At 39.8% G+C, this 14,291-nt stretch overlaps 1 protein-coding gene across 1 annotated transcript in view; it reads right to left on the bottom strand.

The window, feature by feature from the left end:
• Positions 1–14,291, bottom strand: part of ACSL5 (acyl-CoA synthetase long chain family member 5) — a 39,859-nt gene that overhangs the window by 10,252 nt on the left and 15,316 nt on the right. The window contains exons 2-7 of the mRNA XM_056849291.1: positions 6,431–6,601; positions 4,619–4,727; positions 3,440–3,504; positions 3,256–3,357; positions 2,712–2,811; positions 322–500 (exon numbers count right to left, since the gene is read on the bottom strand). Coding sequence (XP_056705269.1) covers positions 322–500; positions 2,712–2,811; positions 3,256–3,357; positions 3,440–3,504; positions 4,619–4,727; positions 6,431–6,586 — 711 coding nt within the window. The 5' untranslated portion in view covers positions 6,587–6,601. The remainder of the gene's footprint in view (positions 1–321; positions 501–2,711; positions 2,812–3,255; positions 3,358–3,439; positions 3,505–4,618; positions 4,728–6,430; positions 6,602–14,291) is intronic.

Here is a 14,291-nt window from a genome sequence, read left to right as displayed (position 1 = left end):
ATAGTGAGAGCTTTAGGCAAGACATTTAGAAGACTAATTAATTAAAAGTGGAAACATTTAGATTGAATACTATAGGTGTTTAGATATCCAAAGAGTTTCAACATCTCGGCATGTCAGAGCAACAACAACAGTTCTAATATGAAAGTGAGAAGTGGTCTAATTGTGACCCTCTGAAACACAGAGGTCTACTCTTTAGCTTGTGAAGCCCTGCAGTTAAACAGCTGAATTCAGAGAAGGGACTGGACTGAGCACATTTGGCCTTCTAAAACTGGCCACAACAATTCTCAAGTGCTAGACAACTCTGAAAGTGGGATTCTATACCTCAACTTCTTTTAGTGAAAGGAGTTCAACTCCTATGGCAGCTCCCCTTTCCTTTATTTTGTTATCAAAGTGATCCATCAGAATAATGGTCTTCAGTCCTGGGGTCTTCCCTTGTTCACAGTTTCCAAGCAGCATCTGGGCCTTGTCAGGTTTGTCACAGATCACTGTAGAGATATCAGCTGTAGAAACAAGCAAGTACATACTTTAAAAAATTTATTCAGTTATTTCCAGGAATCATCATGCCCAGTACACAGCTTCAGTGTACTGATGTTTGGCCACTCCCCTTTATAAAATATACTACAAGAGATGAAGGGATGAAACCCTATACAAAAATTGCTTGTTAACTATTCAAGTTCTTACCTTTTCAGAGAGATCTAGTCTCTCTTCAGGGAAAGTAGTGCTTCTCCCAAGCCTTTAGTCTTCTAAATGAGTGCAAGAGTTTTGGCTAGTATTTAGGTAGGCAAGGCTAAGATACTAAATGCAATTCTGAACAAGTTTACTTGGAAGTCCAACTGTGTAAAATGATAGGACAAGCCAGGTTTTATGTTATTATTGCCAGTCCTAGACTAGGGTTGGAAAGAATAGTAGAACAGAGTGTTTATTTGCCTGTCAGTTATTTTTCTGAGAAAGAGCTCTGTCACAACATGAAGATGCTATAATTTAAGACATTTAATTGACATAAAACACACTGAATGTTACACACTAAGCATGCCAAGATCAAACTAGCCACATATTAGTTGGAGTCAATAGCTACATGACTCTACCCTTGAACTGAGAATTGATAGATTATATTTTAAGAGTGGATTAGATAGATTAGTGAAAGAGTAATCTTCAAGGCTTGTAGCCATTGCTGGACCTAAAATAATCTGTACTTACAGAGGCAGTAAACCTTTAAATATCTATTCTAGAAAACAGTATCAGAGGGATGCCTTCGCTTCTACGCCCTATTTGTTGGTCCTCCAGGGCAATTTGGTAGCAGCCACTGTGTGAAACAGTGCTTTTAGACTGACCACTAGTCTGAGTCAGCAGGGTATATCTTATGATCCTATTAGATCATAGGGCAAAGACTGTTTATGGGCAGATCCGGATGAGTAACAGAGAAGAGTTAAGCATTTTTCTCATTGATTCCCAAAGCAGTTTCTAATTAGCAAAGAGCAATCAAGCTAGTGTTATGTACGTTTGAGGTAGACTTTGGCTCCTATCTGCTGTAACTGCAAGTTTTACCATGCAGGCAGAGCACAATTTAATGACAAGTTCAGCTTGTTCAGACTAGTACAGGAAATTAATTACAGCTGTGTTATCCCAGGTGACAGAACTCCTTGCAGGATGTGTTAAATTTCTAAGCTTCCTAGTTTTCCTGTGATAATTAACCAATGCAAGAGCAATAGGCAAGTAATTCCACTTCCTTGAAGGCATAGTTTTGACTGCTGCCTGTTCTATTTAGTAGGAAATACTAGCCATTTACAAGATTTATATTGTTGTTTTTAAATTTTTGCCATTTTCATTAAGTCAACCATGAGAATTAAAACTGAGCAACCAAAGGCAACAGTGAAGTACTTAACCCATTGCATTTTTATTTGCGAGTTAATTTTTCAGCCCCTTGTGTTACATTTCAAATAATTCTTCACTGGCTGAAGTCTAGTATAAACAAGAAACCATAGTTTACCTAGTGTCTTTTATATAATGGCCAATTATAGTATTTTAAGTTGTACCATTCAAACCACAACTAGATTTTCATGAACATAGATTGATTCACCTCACTAGACCACTATTAGTCCTGTACCAACTGGTGTGTAAATAAAGCATCTTGTAATACCAAAGCTGGCAGTGAGTTTTTGAAATGAGTGTTGTCCTTGCAAGATTGAGTGCCAAAGCCACTCCTCAAAATTTAAAACAAATAATCAAATTGGTTTCATTGAAGCCCTGCCCATCCCTGTGTAAGATAGCCATTTCATGAACAGTACTGTTTGCTTCCAAGCAGCTTTTGATCTGGTGCAGTGGTTTAATCAGCATGGCATAGTGTGTTCGACTAGGACCTCAGGAGACCCAAGCTCAAACCCCTGCTCAGAGCTACAGCTTGCTTGGTGACTTTGAGCCAGTCTCAGCCTAATCCATCTCACAGGGTTGTTGTGATAGGAAATGGAGAAGGCAAGAGTTCCCTGGAAAAGGGTTGTTAGCTCCTGTACAGATTGAAGCCACTGCCACATCCCTTCCACAAATGGCACTGTATGCAGTCTACTTTCTCAACTAACCAGCCCACTGAAATCAGGTCCCTGCAGCAGTTTGGGATGTAGGCAAGCTGTTTGACCCTTAAGGCACTATAGCTATCATGTCGCATGAAAGGATTCTCCTTATTCAGGACAAATAACTTGACAGAAGAAAAAGCTTACCTTTATTAACAATGTACACAAGTGACTCTGGCCCTAGGGTATCATACAGGGGAACAGCAACCATCGAATAGGTGTAGCAGGCAAGCTCAGAGATTATCCACTACATAAGGCAAAAATGGGGAAAGTGACATAGAGTTCAGTGTTTAGGGTCAGATATGTGTTAAAATTTATGTTTCAAAAACTCACAAGCCCTTTGTTGTTGAAATACCTTAAGAACTTCAACTGCAGTGAGCCAGTAAAGGTAGGTTGGATGATACCGCAAAATCTCACAACTGCATCAACTATGTAAGCTCAGAAGGACTGACAAAACCCCATTAGTATGTGGTATACCACGAATTTTGTAATTCCTACAAGTAGTCTGAGCAGCACTGATGCACTACACAACTTTCCACAGATAATGAAGAGACTGGTACAGTAGCCAAAAGGGATGCAATTTTTCCATCAATAAGCAGCCAGAGTATTCATTCTTCTGCATACCAGTTGCCAGATATTGTCCCATTTTATTCGCTCCTACTTGCCCAAACTAGAGTTTCTTGCAAATTACCTCTGGTCTGTTCTGAGCAAAGATGCCAATAAATTGGTCAGGTGATGGTTTATGTCCTCTATGCAGGAGGCCTGAACCCAGCCATTCAGCTCTATCTAGAACCTAGAAAAAAGTCCAATGACAAATAGTCAACAGCCCTTCAAAGACATGAACCGGGAACACCTTTGAAAATTCTCTGACTAACCTGTTGGTAAGACAGCCATTGATAAGGTTGTTTTGGCTTTCTGTATCCTAAGCAAGGACCATTTTCTACAAAAGAAAATTCAGATTATGAACATTCCAAAAGGGGGATCTGTCTTCAGGCAAATTAAAAACTAAACATGTACTTAAAAGTTCAAAGCAACCCACTATCTTGAAGAAAAAGAAGAAGAAAAGTTGGTTTTTATACCCTGCTTTTTCTCTGCCTTTTAAGGGGGTCTCAAAGTAGCTTACAATCTCTTCCCCACAACAGGCACCTTGTGAGGTAGGTGGGGCTGAGAGAATCCAGAGAGAACTGTGACTAGCCCAAGATCACCCAGCAGGCTTCATGTGTAGGAGTGGGGAAACAAACCTGGTTCACCAGATTAGAGTCCACTCATGTGAAGGAGTGGGGAATCAAACCCGGTTCTCCAGAACGGAGTCTTCCGCTCCTGACCACACTGGCTCCCTACACCACACTGTGTACTGTCAAGGGAGCCAGCGTCTCCACATTTAAATGGCTGGAGTTCTTTTGGACTTTTCACAAGGCTTAGACAACTTCATTGAAAGACACATTCCTATTCAAGACTATCCTGTTTTACATCCAAGCCACTTTGACAGCTAATACCTGCTTTGAAGAGAATCTCTAGTTTTTCCATAACAGCGGTGTATCAGAATTACAGCTATGACAGTGAGCTAGGAATCATGCCCCAGTCTCATACAAATGAAAATAAATCTTCACAGCAAAGGCAAAAGGATTCCATTTCAGAAGGACCAGGGATTTTCTTGTTATGCAGGAAACGCAAGGAGGCCAATAGAACCTTTATTTTAGAGCAATGTTATTCAAGGCCATCTCCTGTGGCATATAAATGCTTAAATTCAGTCAATTGGCAATCACTGTAGGTAGATTACGTTGATAAGACTAAGGTTCAAGCTATACATTACAAGGATGCTACTACTGACCCAATCTCCCCCAGTAATATACCAATCAATCAATCAAAAACCTTTAATGGCATATACCCCAGTAATATACAATCAGAAGAGTCACATAACGTTGACCCTGCCATTGAGACCAAGGAAATACTCTTTCAAGTGAGTAGCAAGCTATGCAACCATGCCTTTTGCTCTTGGATTCATGAACACTTGCCTTTGGGTCACTCAAGAACAGATACAGTTTCTTACTTACCCGACACATACCGTCCTCTTTTGAAACATTCATACAGTGTCTTTGCATCCTCATGGTAATATGAAAGCAGCTTGCCTTCAGGTATGAGTGCACTCCTTCTAGCTCCTCCCTATGATTAGAAGATATTATTCAGGTTAGTAGTAGACATGCCGATAAAACTTCTCCGGGTTCCATTAAAGTACTAGCTGAAGTCAAGGCAATATCTTTTTTATTGTAGGACAAAGATAGTTAACTAGAAATTGCAATAGTTAGGAGAGGCACAAAGTATGAAACTAACAGCAACTAACTTCTTTCCCATCTTCTCTATGCTCCATCAGTTAGAGCAGCCGTCATTGTATGTACCCTCACTGCTCCCACCCCAGATCCACAGCTGGCTTCACAGGAAGGCTTAGGTGGTCACTAGGGCTGTGCAGCTTTTTTTGGGTATTTTTCAGGTTCAAGTTTAATAAACCTGGAAATTTTTGAAAAATCTGAAAAGCCAAATATAATGGATTCAGCTTTTTAAATAATTCAAAAATTTTCAGGTTTATTAAACCCGAAACTGAAAAATCTGTGGCTCACAGCGTTCAGTTCTGCACCACTTAGGGGAGTTCAGATTGGCACTGCTTGCCAGCTTTTGCCTCCTCGAGATATTTCTCGGGTTGGTGCTACTTGTGACGCTCCAAGATGTGAACACAAAAAGACTGAGATTTTCTGATACGTTGTACTTTTAGAGTTATCAAAACCTGAGATTACATTCTGAGGTAATTTTCAATTGCAGATCTATGATGAAATCCTGAGGAAATTAATTTTTAAAATAATCTATCCATGACTTTTATACCTAATATACAGGGCATTTTTCTATGGCTTCTGATCATTTCTTTTTAATGAACTAGCATGGCCCATGAGATCTAATTTTTACATTCTAAGTATGTACAAAACACCATGCAATCACAGTCTTTTCCATGCCATTAACAAAACACTGTCTTGTAGTTCCCTGCCTTTGCACTGGTTTAACATGGGGTTGCCATCCTCCAGGTGGTGGCTAAAGATCTCCCACTATTACAACTGATCTCCAGGTGATAAAGATCAGTTCCCATGGAAAAAATGATTGCTTTGGCCATTGGACTCTATGGCATGGAAGCCCCTCCCCAAACCCCAGCCTCCATCCCAAAATCTCCAGATAATTCCCAACCCGGAGCTGGAAACCCTAGCTTGCCAACAGCATGTGTTACATTGGAACTGAAAAGTGATTAGTGAGAACCACCTGATGGTAGTGTTAGATGTGGACCTTTAAGGCTCAGTTTTTTAAATAATCCAGGCTCACTGTGTAATCCTGACCAAGTCTTTGTTTATTTACCTAATTTGTACCCTGTCTTTCTTCCCAGTAGGGACTCAAAGTGAGAAAGGAAGCCCAGTTATAACCTCTCACTCAGGGACTACAAAACCTAGAACCAGCCCGGTCTAGAACAATGTACCAACAGAACTGTATTTTAGTTTGAGTCTGTTGGAATAGCATATATAGTGATCTATCTAGCACAATGTTGTGCTAATTCAGCAGCAGCAGCAAGGAGTACAAGAGGCTTAAATGGATCAAATGACCATTAGCCATTACTTGAAATATGGCATTGCCATAGGAATCTTATAAAATATCTTATATATTATAAAGGAATCTTAGACTATTTCAGGGCATTATGACAGCTACTGCACTTCATCAAGAGGGGCTCTTTCTTAAAGAGCAGCAACTAGATATTATTATACCCACCCATTCATGCACACAATCCTCCCATTCATTCGCCAGTAACAGTTCATAGAATATATGGCTGGTTTTACCTCTGTGCCAACAGACTGCTTGTCCAAGGGAACAGGGTGTTCAACTGGTTTTGGTTTGCTTATCACCCATAGGAAGACACTTGCTCCAAAAGTAACAAGACCAATCAAAGCTGGAGTTGGGAGCGGTGAAAACAAGAACTGAAGTATCCAAATCATCCTGCTGGATCAGTACTGCCAGAAGAAAGAGGGTCGTTAATAACACGGGAAAGACCATTATTTCCTTATTACTTCATAGTAGAATATGTTTTTACCCAATGCCATAAGTCTCATAGTTTATACTTTATTCCATATAATTTGTACCACAGAGTCAACGTGGAATCTATACTTGAACTATAACATTATGTCTCGGTAAAATCAAATGTCCAGTGCCCATACTTTATACCCAATGTACGTCCTTAACATTGTCTCTTTTCCCTCGGGAAACACATTGTTAAGGATAGTATTTTTGTGTACCATTGTTGAAGGAAGGTAGCCTCTCAGCCCCCTACACTTCTTCCACAGCTTGTAGGTGGCAACTGCAATGGAGTAAGTGTTTATGTGGCTCCTCAGACTGGATGTAAACACCTTCCCCTGCTTCACAGATGGTTCTGTCAGCAGCTCTCCATTGGAGCTCCCAAAACATGGGGGAGTCACCTTGATGCACCCAACTATAGGGCAGTTGGTTACATGACACCAATACTGATGATTTTCCATAGAAAGTAAAGTTTCTGCCTAGCCAGACCCAGAAGAGGAATGAGAATATGGCACAAGCCTGAGCAGCTTAAGCTAGGAGAAGATTCTTAAAACTCTAGCACTCAGTCAACTAGAAAATTGGAACAAACAATACAAAGACTGCTTACCCATGCTGCGGGAAGAGTCATGTGCCAAAATCTATTCTACCAGATGTTACACAACTTCCTTTGCTACAAGTACTCAGCACACATGTAATAAGCTACCATGCCGTACTATTCTAGAACAGACCAAATCCAATATTCAGTATTCCACATGTGTTTTTATTTTTTTTTAAATGCCACATAACAGATGTTTTAAAATATGGAGAATAAACTAACTTGGAATCCCCATGAAGTATATATAAACTTATTTCTGAGTGAATATTTTAGGAGATGTTTAATATACCTAACACTGTTTCATGTAACTGGAATTGATCGATGTGGTACCAACCAACAGTGACAGTGGACCTAATGGCAAGACAGAACATATTCTGATCTGTTTGTAACAATGACCCTGTACCTCCCACCCTTCCTGAAATAGATAATAGGATTCTTTTGAGAGAAACAGCAAAAGCATCTGGAATATGTCATTTTAGCCCTTTTCAGTTCTCCAAGAACATACCATGAAGAACTAGTTTAAAAATCGACTGATTTCGAGTACTATCAAGGAAACCATACACCTTCATTTATTATCTAGGATTTAGCTTAGTGGGTGCCATGACTTCTGCTCTTGCTATGAATTAACAGCCTTGTTAATGAACACACAGCACTTGCTCACACACCAGACATTACAGGAAACCCTTTCCCCTACATTTATCACAGTGCAAAAGGTCACTATGCCAAGAAAAGTGCTAAAGTTCATGCAACAGCAAGTTTTATAGCACTTCTTATCGCTGAAGCCTTTCTGTATTTCAAACACTGTTCCATTTCATGTACTTTCTTGAGCAACCCAACATTGCCCCTTGGAGCTCCAGCAAGATTTTTGATGCTACAGCCAGCTCCCCCCCCCCCCGCCACAAAGTACACATTACTGTTGCTATTAATCAAATGCTCTTTGAGATCCATTAGGTTGCCTAGCAAAAGATGTGTTTAATAGTAAACTTCTTTATATAATACAGTCTTAACATTAGCATTGCCAAGTCCCTCTTTGCCACCAGTGGGAAGCTTTTGGGGCAGAGCCTTAGAAGGGTGGGGTTTGGGGAGGGGAGGGACTTCAATGCTATAGAGTCTAACTGCCAAAGCGGCCATTTTTTCCAGGCGAGCTGATCTCTATCAGCTGGAGATCAGTTGTAATAGCAGGAGATCTCCCGCTAGTACCTGGAGGTTGGCAACCCTACTTAACATATCAAAGTCATTAATTTCAAATATACTGATGATATCAGAGCTCAAACCCAGTTCAAAAGTTGGTTAATGAAAGGAAGTGTGTTCTGTTGATTAGCATTACCTAAATACCACACACTTTGTCTCAAGTCACTGATAAAAATAGCCAAAGTTTAATTCAATATCACCTTTTGCAGCACTTCACCTGACTTAGGTTTACCACTTCGGATATTACAGTACAAACTGTTTATGTCATGACAGACCAAATAACATTTTAGATCTGAAAAGTTATAGGGAAACTTATACGTTCAGTTCTTTTTTACTATTATTTTGAATGATTCTCCTTCCCTGGGGGGGTGGGAGGAACCTGGTAAGAGTAAGCAGAGATCTGCAACAACTGGGGTTTGCCTCTTATCCAACAGAATACACTTATGCCTATTTCTATACCAGTATCAAGGAATTACAGCATACTTAACATGCAAATACTATTTTTTCTATGCCTGGAATTTAATTAGATCATATTCCTGAACTATCCAACTATACAGCATCAAGTAGTTTAATAGTTACCATAGTACTTCGACTGTAGATTCTTGAACAGTTAACATTCCTGCAGGTGCAGCCGGGCCTGGCTTGTACCTTTACCACACTAGAGCTTGTTTTCTAGCTTCTACCCTAACATCTTCAACTGAAGATTCCTTGCCTAGGTGAAGCTCCAATGATCAGGTGCAGCTTCTCTAATTGAGGAGCATATATTCACCCCCATCAGCTCAAACTGCTGGAATCTGGTAATCCCAAATTAATTACATCAGCTATGACGAGAGTGGGTGAATGTATTCACCTCTCAGAGCCTTGCAATATTTAAGACTGTGCAAGTGGTATAAAAGCCACTACTCATCCGATCCAAGCTGGGTTGCCAACACGCCTGAGAGAAAAGTGTCCCTTACTAGAGGCTCACATGAATGTTATTTACTAGGTGATATCAATTACCTCCTTGCCAGAAGCCCATTTCCACACATTAAGCCTCTATTAAAGGGACAGGATATTTCCTGGCAGGCAACACTAGCACCCAGTGTGGCTTCTCAGATGTCACTTATGAATTTGGAACTTTGTCTCCAAATACACACTATAACAACAAAAAGCTACAGAAGTACTCAGAGAAGCCACTTAGAGAATATGATCACCCATCTTTTCCCCACATTACATACTACATAGGATTTTCTCATGATGATATCCCTGGACAGCTTTTAAGGTACGTCGCTGTTCTGCAGTTTGCCATGAGCTTGTTCCCCACTGTTAAATAGCACACTTGCTACATACAGAGTTAAACAAATATTTTGCTCCTTCATTTCTTTTTACCTCTATGGAGAATGGGATATGCTATGGCTAGAAACCACACTTGTACTAAACTACTATGTAGATTAAGACAGTGGCTATGTACATCGAGAAGTAGGATGAAAAAGGAACCAGAGGTTTCACTGAGATAACCTTTTCTCTCAGATTCTAGTCTCACAAGAATGCACTGCAATTTGCATTAATAGGCTTGTAGACATCAGGAAGCTAGAACTTATTTTTCCTAGAAGAAAAGTAGCTAGAGTCAGAGGGTTTTCCACACACTGTTCATTTATACAAGTCTTTAAGCCTTCTTGTTACATGGGATGAAGTCACAAGGGACACTTCTAAGGAACAAGTTGTTCAGGCTCCAACTACTCCTGTTGTTTTAGAAAAGTTCCTTAGGTACTTGAGGGGAGTAGGCAAGCTCCCCTCAATGGACTTCACAGAGAAATATTCACCAGGTTTATCTAAAGGCATTTACAGTGTCATCATACAGCTTATATTAATGCTGTACTGTACAAATAATTTTCTTCATTAACCCATTCTTCAGAAAGGAAGAACACAAAAGTAGCAAAGGCTTCAACTTTATACCAAGTGCTCACAAATCAGAAGCAAAACTAAACTAGCATCTTTCAGGCTACACGTTTATGCTCCCATATCACATAGAATCCCAAAAGAATACATAGTGCCTGGACACCATTTGAATTTAGTGCTTATTTAGACCCAGAATTCCACGCACTGGAGTGGTTCTAATACTTGTCTGAAGACACCCAGAACAAGACTACTGTTAAAAATTAAAAAGCCAGTTAACAATCTTGGGCGAGTTACCTTTATTTTGTCTGACTTACCTCACAGGACATACCAGCTTCCTCAACACCTTGAAACAAATAATAGCAATTTGGATTTTTAAAGGGAGAAGACAAAATTTATACATCTACTACAGTGTTTCAACCATTTCTACCTCTGCAGTTCAGCCTGCTCACATCAGCCATTTCACAACGATAAACGTAGATAGCCAGAGACAGTTACAAACAACCTGCAGTTTTCAAACTCTCACATGTACGACAACAAACCACCAAACCCCTACTTACCCCTACACAGTATAAACCTACAGCAAACTATGACTCATAACCTTTAGCAACAACCACATTCAGTAGCTGCTGGGAAGAGCTCTTATAAGGAGCAAGCCTCCCTGAGAGGAAGTGACTAAGAGCTCTTAGCTAGGCTGCAGCTTCACTTTGAGCTTGAATACAGGGGCTTACTTTTATACACTTCAGATGAAGCAGTAACTCTTGCAAAAGCACCAGGAAGGGAAGTAGCTAGGGAGATTTAGGCCAAAAGTGTCAGGCAATAAAGAAAAGTCTTTAAACATAAAGGTATATGTGAGTATATATAACTTTTGATTATTATTTAATCATTGTGAACTCCAAAGCTATGATGGAGGAATATTTCATATAATGGAAAACTATCCTGAACATACTTAGGTGCTTGCAGACTCCCATTATGGGCTTAGAGTTGAAGTGCAGTCCTGTAGCACTGTCTGTCCCTTTAATAGAGGCTTAATGGATGGTATTTTCCTCCATACCACAAAAAGCTTCAGCTGCCCATTTGTACACATTAAAGGGACACTGTTAAAGGGACATTTATCACCAGTCCTGTTGGCACCCCTAGTATGAATTAAAAAGTTGTAAACAGCAGAGTGAAAGGAACATAAGATACAAAGTAAGGCAGTGTTATCAATCCTAAGAACACATTCCTGAGAGTAAGCCCCATTTAATAAATGGTACTTACTTACAGGCAGACCTGCTTAGAACTGCTCCTATTCATCATGCAGGAATATGTTTCTGTTGAAAATCATTGGAAAAGAATAAAGAATAGGAAAAAATCAGGAAAGCTATAATAAATTTAATAAAGAAATGAATAATATTATCAAAATGAACCACCCAAAACAAAACAAATACAAGTATTGTGTTTCTCTTTAACTTTTCCTGGATCTTCACCAGTGCCTTTAACAGCATGGTGTAGTGGTTAAGAGCAACAGACTCTAATTTTGTGAACTGTGTTTGTTACCCCACTCCTCCACATGAAGCTGCTGGGTGACCTTGGGCTAGTCAGAATTCTCTCAGGACTCTCTCAGCCTCACCTGTCTCACAAGGTGCCTGTTGTGGGGAGAGGAAGGGAAGGCGATTGTAAGCCACTTGGAGATTCTTTACAGTACAGAAAAGGAAGCCACAGCCTTCAATTTGCAAGATCTGAGTAAGGCTGTCAAAGATAGGACATTTTGGAGGACTTTCATTCATAGGGTCGCCATGAGTCGGAAGCGACTTGACGGCACTTAACACACACAGAAAAGCAGGGTATAAAAACCAACTCATAAGAACATAAGAAAGGCCATGCTGGATCAGACCAAGGTCCATCAAGTCCAGTAGTCTGTTCACGCAGTGGCCAACCAGGTGCCTCTAGGAAGCCCACAAACTCTTCTTCTTCCAACAAGCAAAAATTTAGCAGATAAAGATTTTCCTGGTATGGCTATAAATGGTCCTGCAACTTTAACAGAGGCTTAACATATGGGAATTGGTGCTGAAGCTTTTTGTGGTGTGGAGGTAAATAATATCACCTGGTAAGTAACATCCCATTAAGTCATTTTCCTCCAGGCAGGAAGCTATTACTACTATTACTACCTGCAAGCACGTTGAAAAGAAAGCATGAACTGACTGACATTGCTGACTCTACTGAGTCCTCTCCACTGCCACCAGTGAACTGGGTTCTTTACATACAGGGTCAACCAGAAACTGATCAGCAGCTTGTATCCATTAAACAAGAAAATTACATTACCCATGTCAAGTATCTGACTACCTTTGTAATGTATCATGCTTTGCCAAACAAAGGATAAATTGCTTGGATGAAAGAAAGGGTGTACTTAAAACATTTTTGAAGCAATTACCAAAGAGAAAAGTCCACAAACCAGTAGACTAGAAGACAGGGAATAAAACAACAGACAGGCTGACCCATGAAATTAAGAACATCAACATCTAGCTCCAAATTGACCAAATCACCTTGCCTACATCCGCTGATGTGAAAAAAAGATCTCTTTTATCTCTTTTAAAAAGGAAACTGGTATTGGTATCCACTATTGTCTTTGGACCCAACATCCACAGCATTGCTGCACAGCTGTGGGATGATGCACTGTTTTAAAAGTTTGTGTCAATGGATGTCGTAGTGTTGGAAGCCAAGCACCATAAAAGTGTTGCATACATTTTCTTACACGTGCATGAATTGCCAAACAAGTGTACCTCTGAAGAAAACAAAAATCAACACTGAACAAATTGTGTATGTACTGGCAGAAATAGTGCAGTACCTGCAGGATGAATACATCTGCAGTGCCTTTTATGTCCCCGCAGCTTTAAAATTATTTCAGGCTAAATCACTTAGTCAAATGCTATACGGTACAATTTTAGGCTCGTCTAAATCTAGTTATGTGCCATTGGAAAGGGTTCAGTCGAAATTTCTTAGGGCAGTTTTACAAGTCCCTTGTCTGGTTTCAAACTCCTGGATTCGCATGGAGATGGGCATGTTAAAAATTGAGGCTAGAATTACGCTAGCCTCAATTTCTCTTTGGCTAAAGGCTCATGAGGACTCAGAAGGGTTCCTGCCACTGCTTATTTCAGATAACTATAAATCAAAATGGTGGAAGCAGACTACAAAAAAAAAAATGGAGAGCCTCTGCGTTTCCTCGTAGTTCTTGTTAGAGCTTAATAGAGAGCAGGTAACGCCAATAGTTAGACAAAGGATCTCTGATATAGAGAGACAATCAAAGCTTTTGAGTTCCCTGGTCTATTGGGCTCCAGTTTTAAATAAACTCACCCTAGCACCGGCAGAATACTTGTCTTTTATAGAGTCAAACAAGCAAAGAAGAGCCCTAACCCTGGCGAGAGGCTTGGCTCTACCGTCAGCGATTATAGATGGAAAATTTAGGAAGGAAGCAAAATCGGAGTGGGGATGCCCTTGTAAGACAGGAGAAATAGAGAATTGTAGGTCATGTTTTATTCAGATGTGTCTTTTATGAGGAAATGCACCAGAAATTGATTTTCCCACTTATTAATACAACAGATTTTAGCTCAGAGGTGGAGAAACTGAAATACCTCTTGTGGGAAGGAGATCGTAATAGATTGTTACAGGTAGCTAAATTCTGTTCGGTGGCAATTAAAATTTGTTCAGAAAAGGTGGGTAGAGTCAATAATTTTAAATCCTAAGTTATTAAAATTTTGGCCATTTTTTTAAAGGAGAGAATATTTTATCTGGGTTTTTAGTAATTGCTTATTTTCTATTTATAGTGTTTTTAATGTATGTTTGTTCTCTTTTGCTGGAAATCGCTGTATTAATAAACTGACTGACATCTGCAGTTAAACATCACCAGTCTTTCAGGCAGAAAATCTTGCAAAGTTAATTACTTGGCCTGTGTGTGAGATGGGAATACAAGCTCAAGGAAAAGGTGTACA

The sequence above is a fragment of the Euleptes europaea genome, chromosome 5 (genome assembly GCF_029931775.1).
Source record: "Euleptes europaea isolate rEulEur1 chromosome 5, rEulEur1.hap1, whole genome shotgun sequence".
NCBI classification, from domain to species: domain Eukaryota; kingdom Metazoa; phylum Chordata; class Lepidosauria; order Squamata; family Sphaerodactylidae; genus Euleptes; species Euleptes europaea.
Note: the sequence above shows the minus strand (reverse complement) of the source record. Positions and strands in the feature narration are given on the sequence as shown.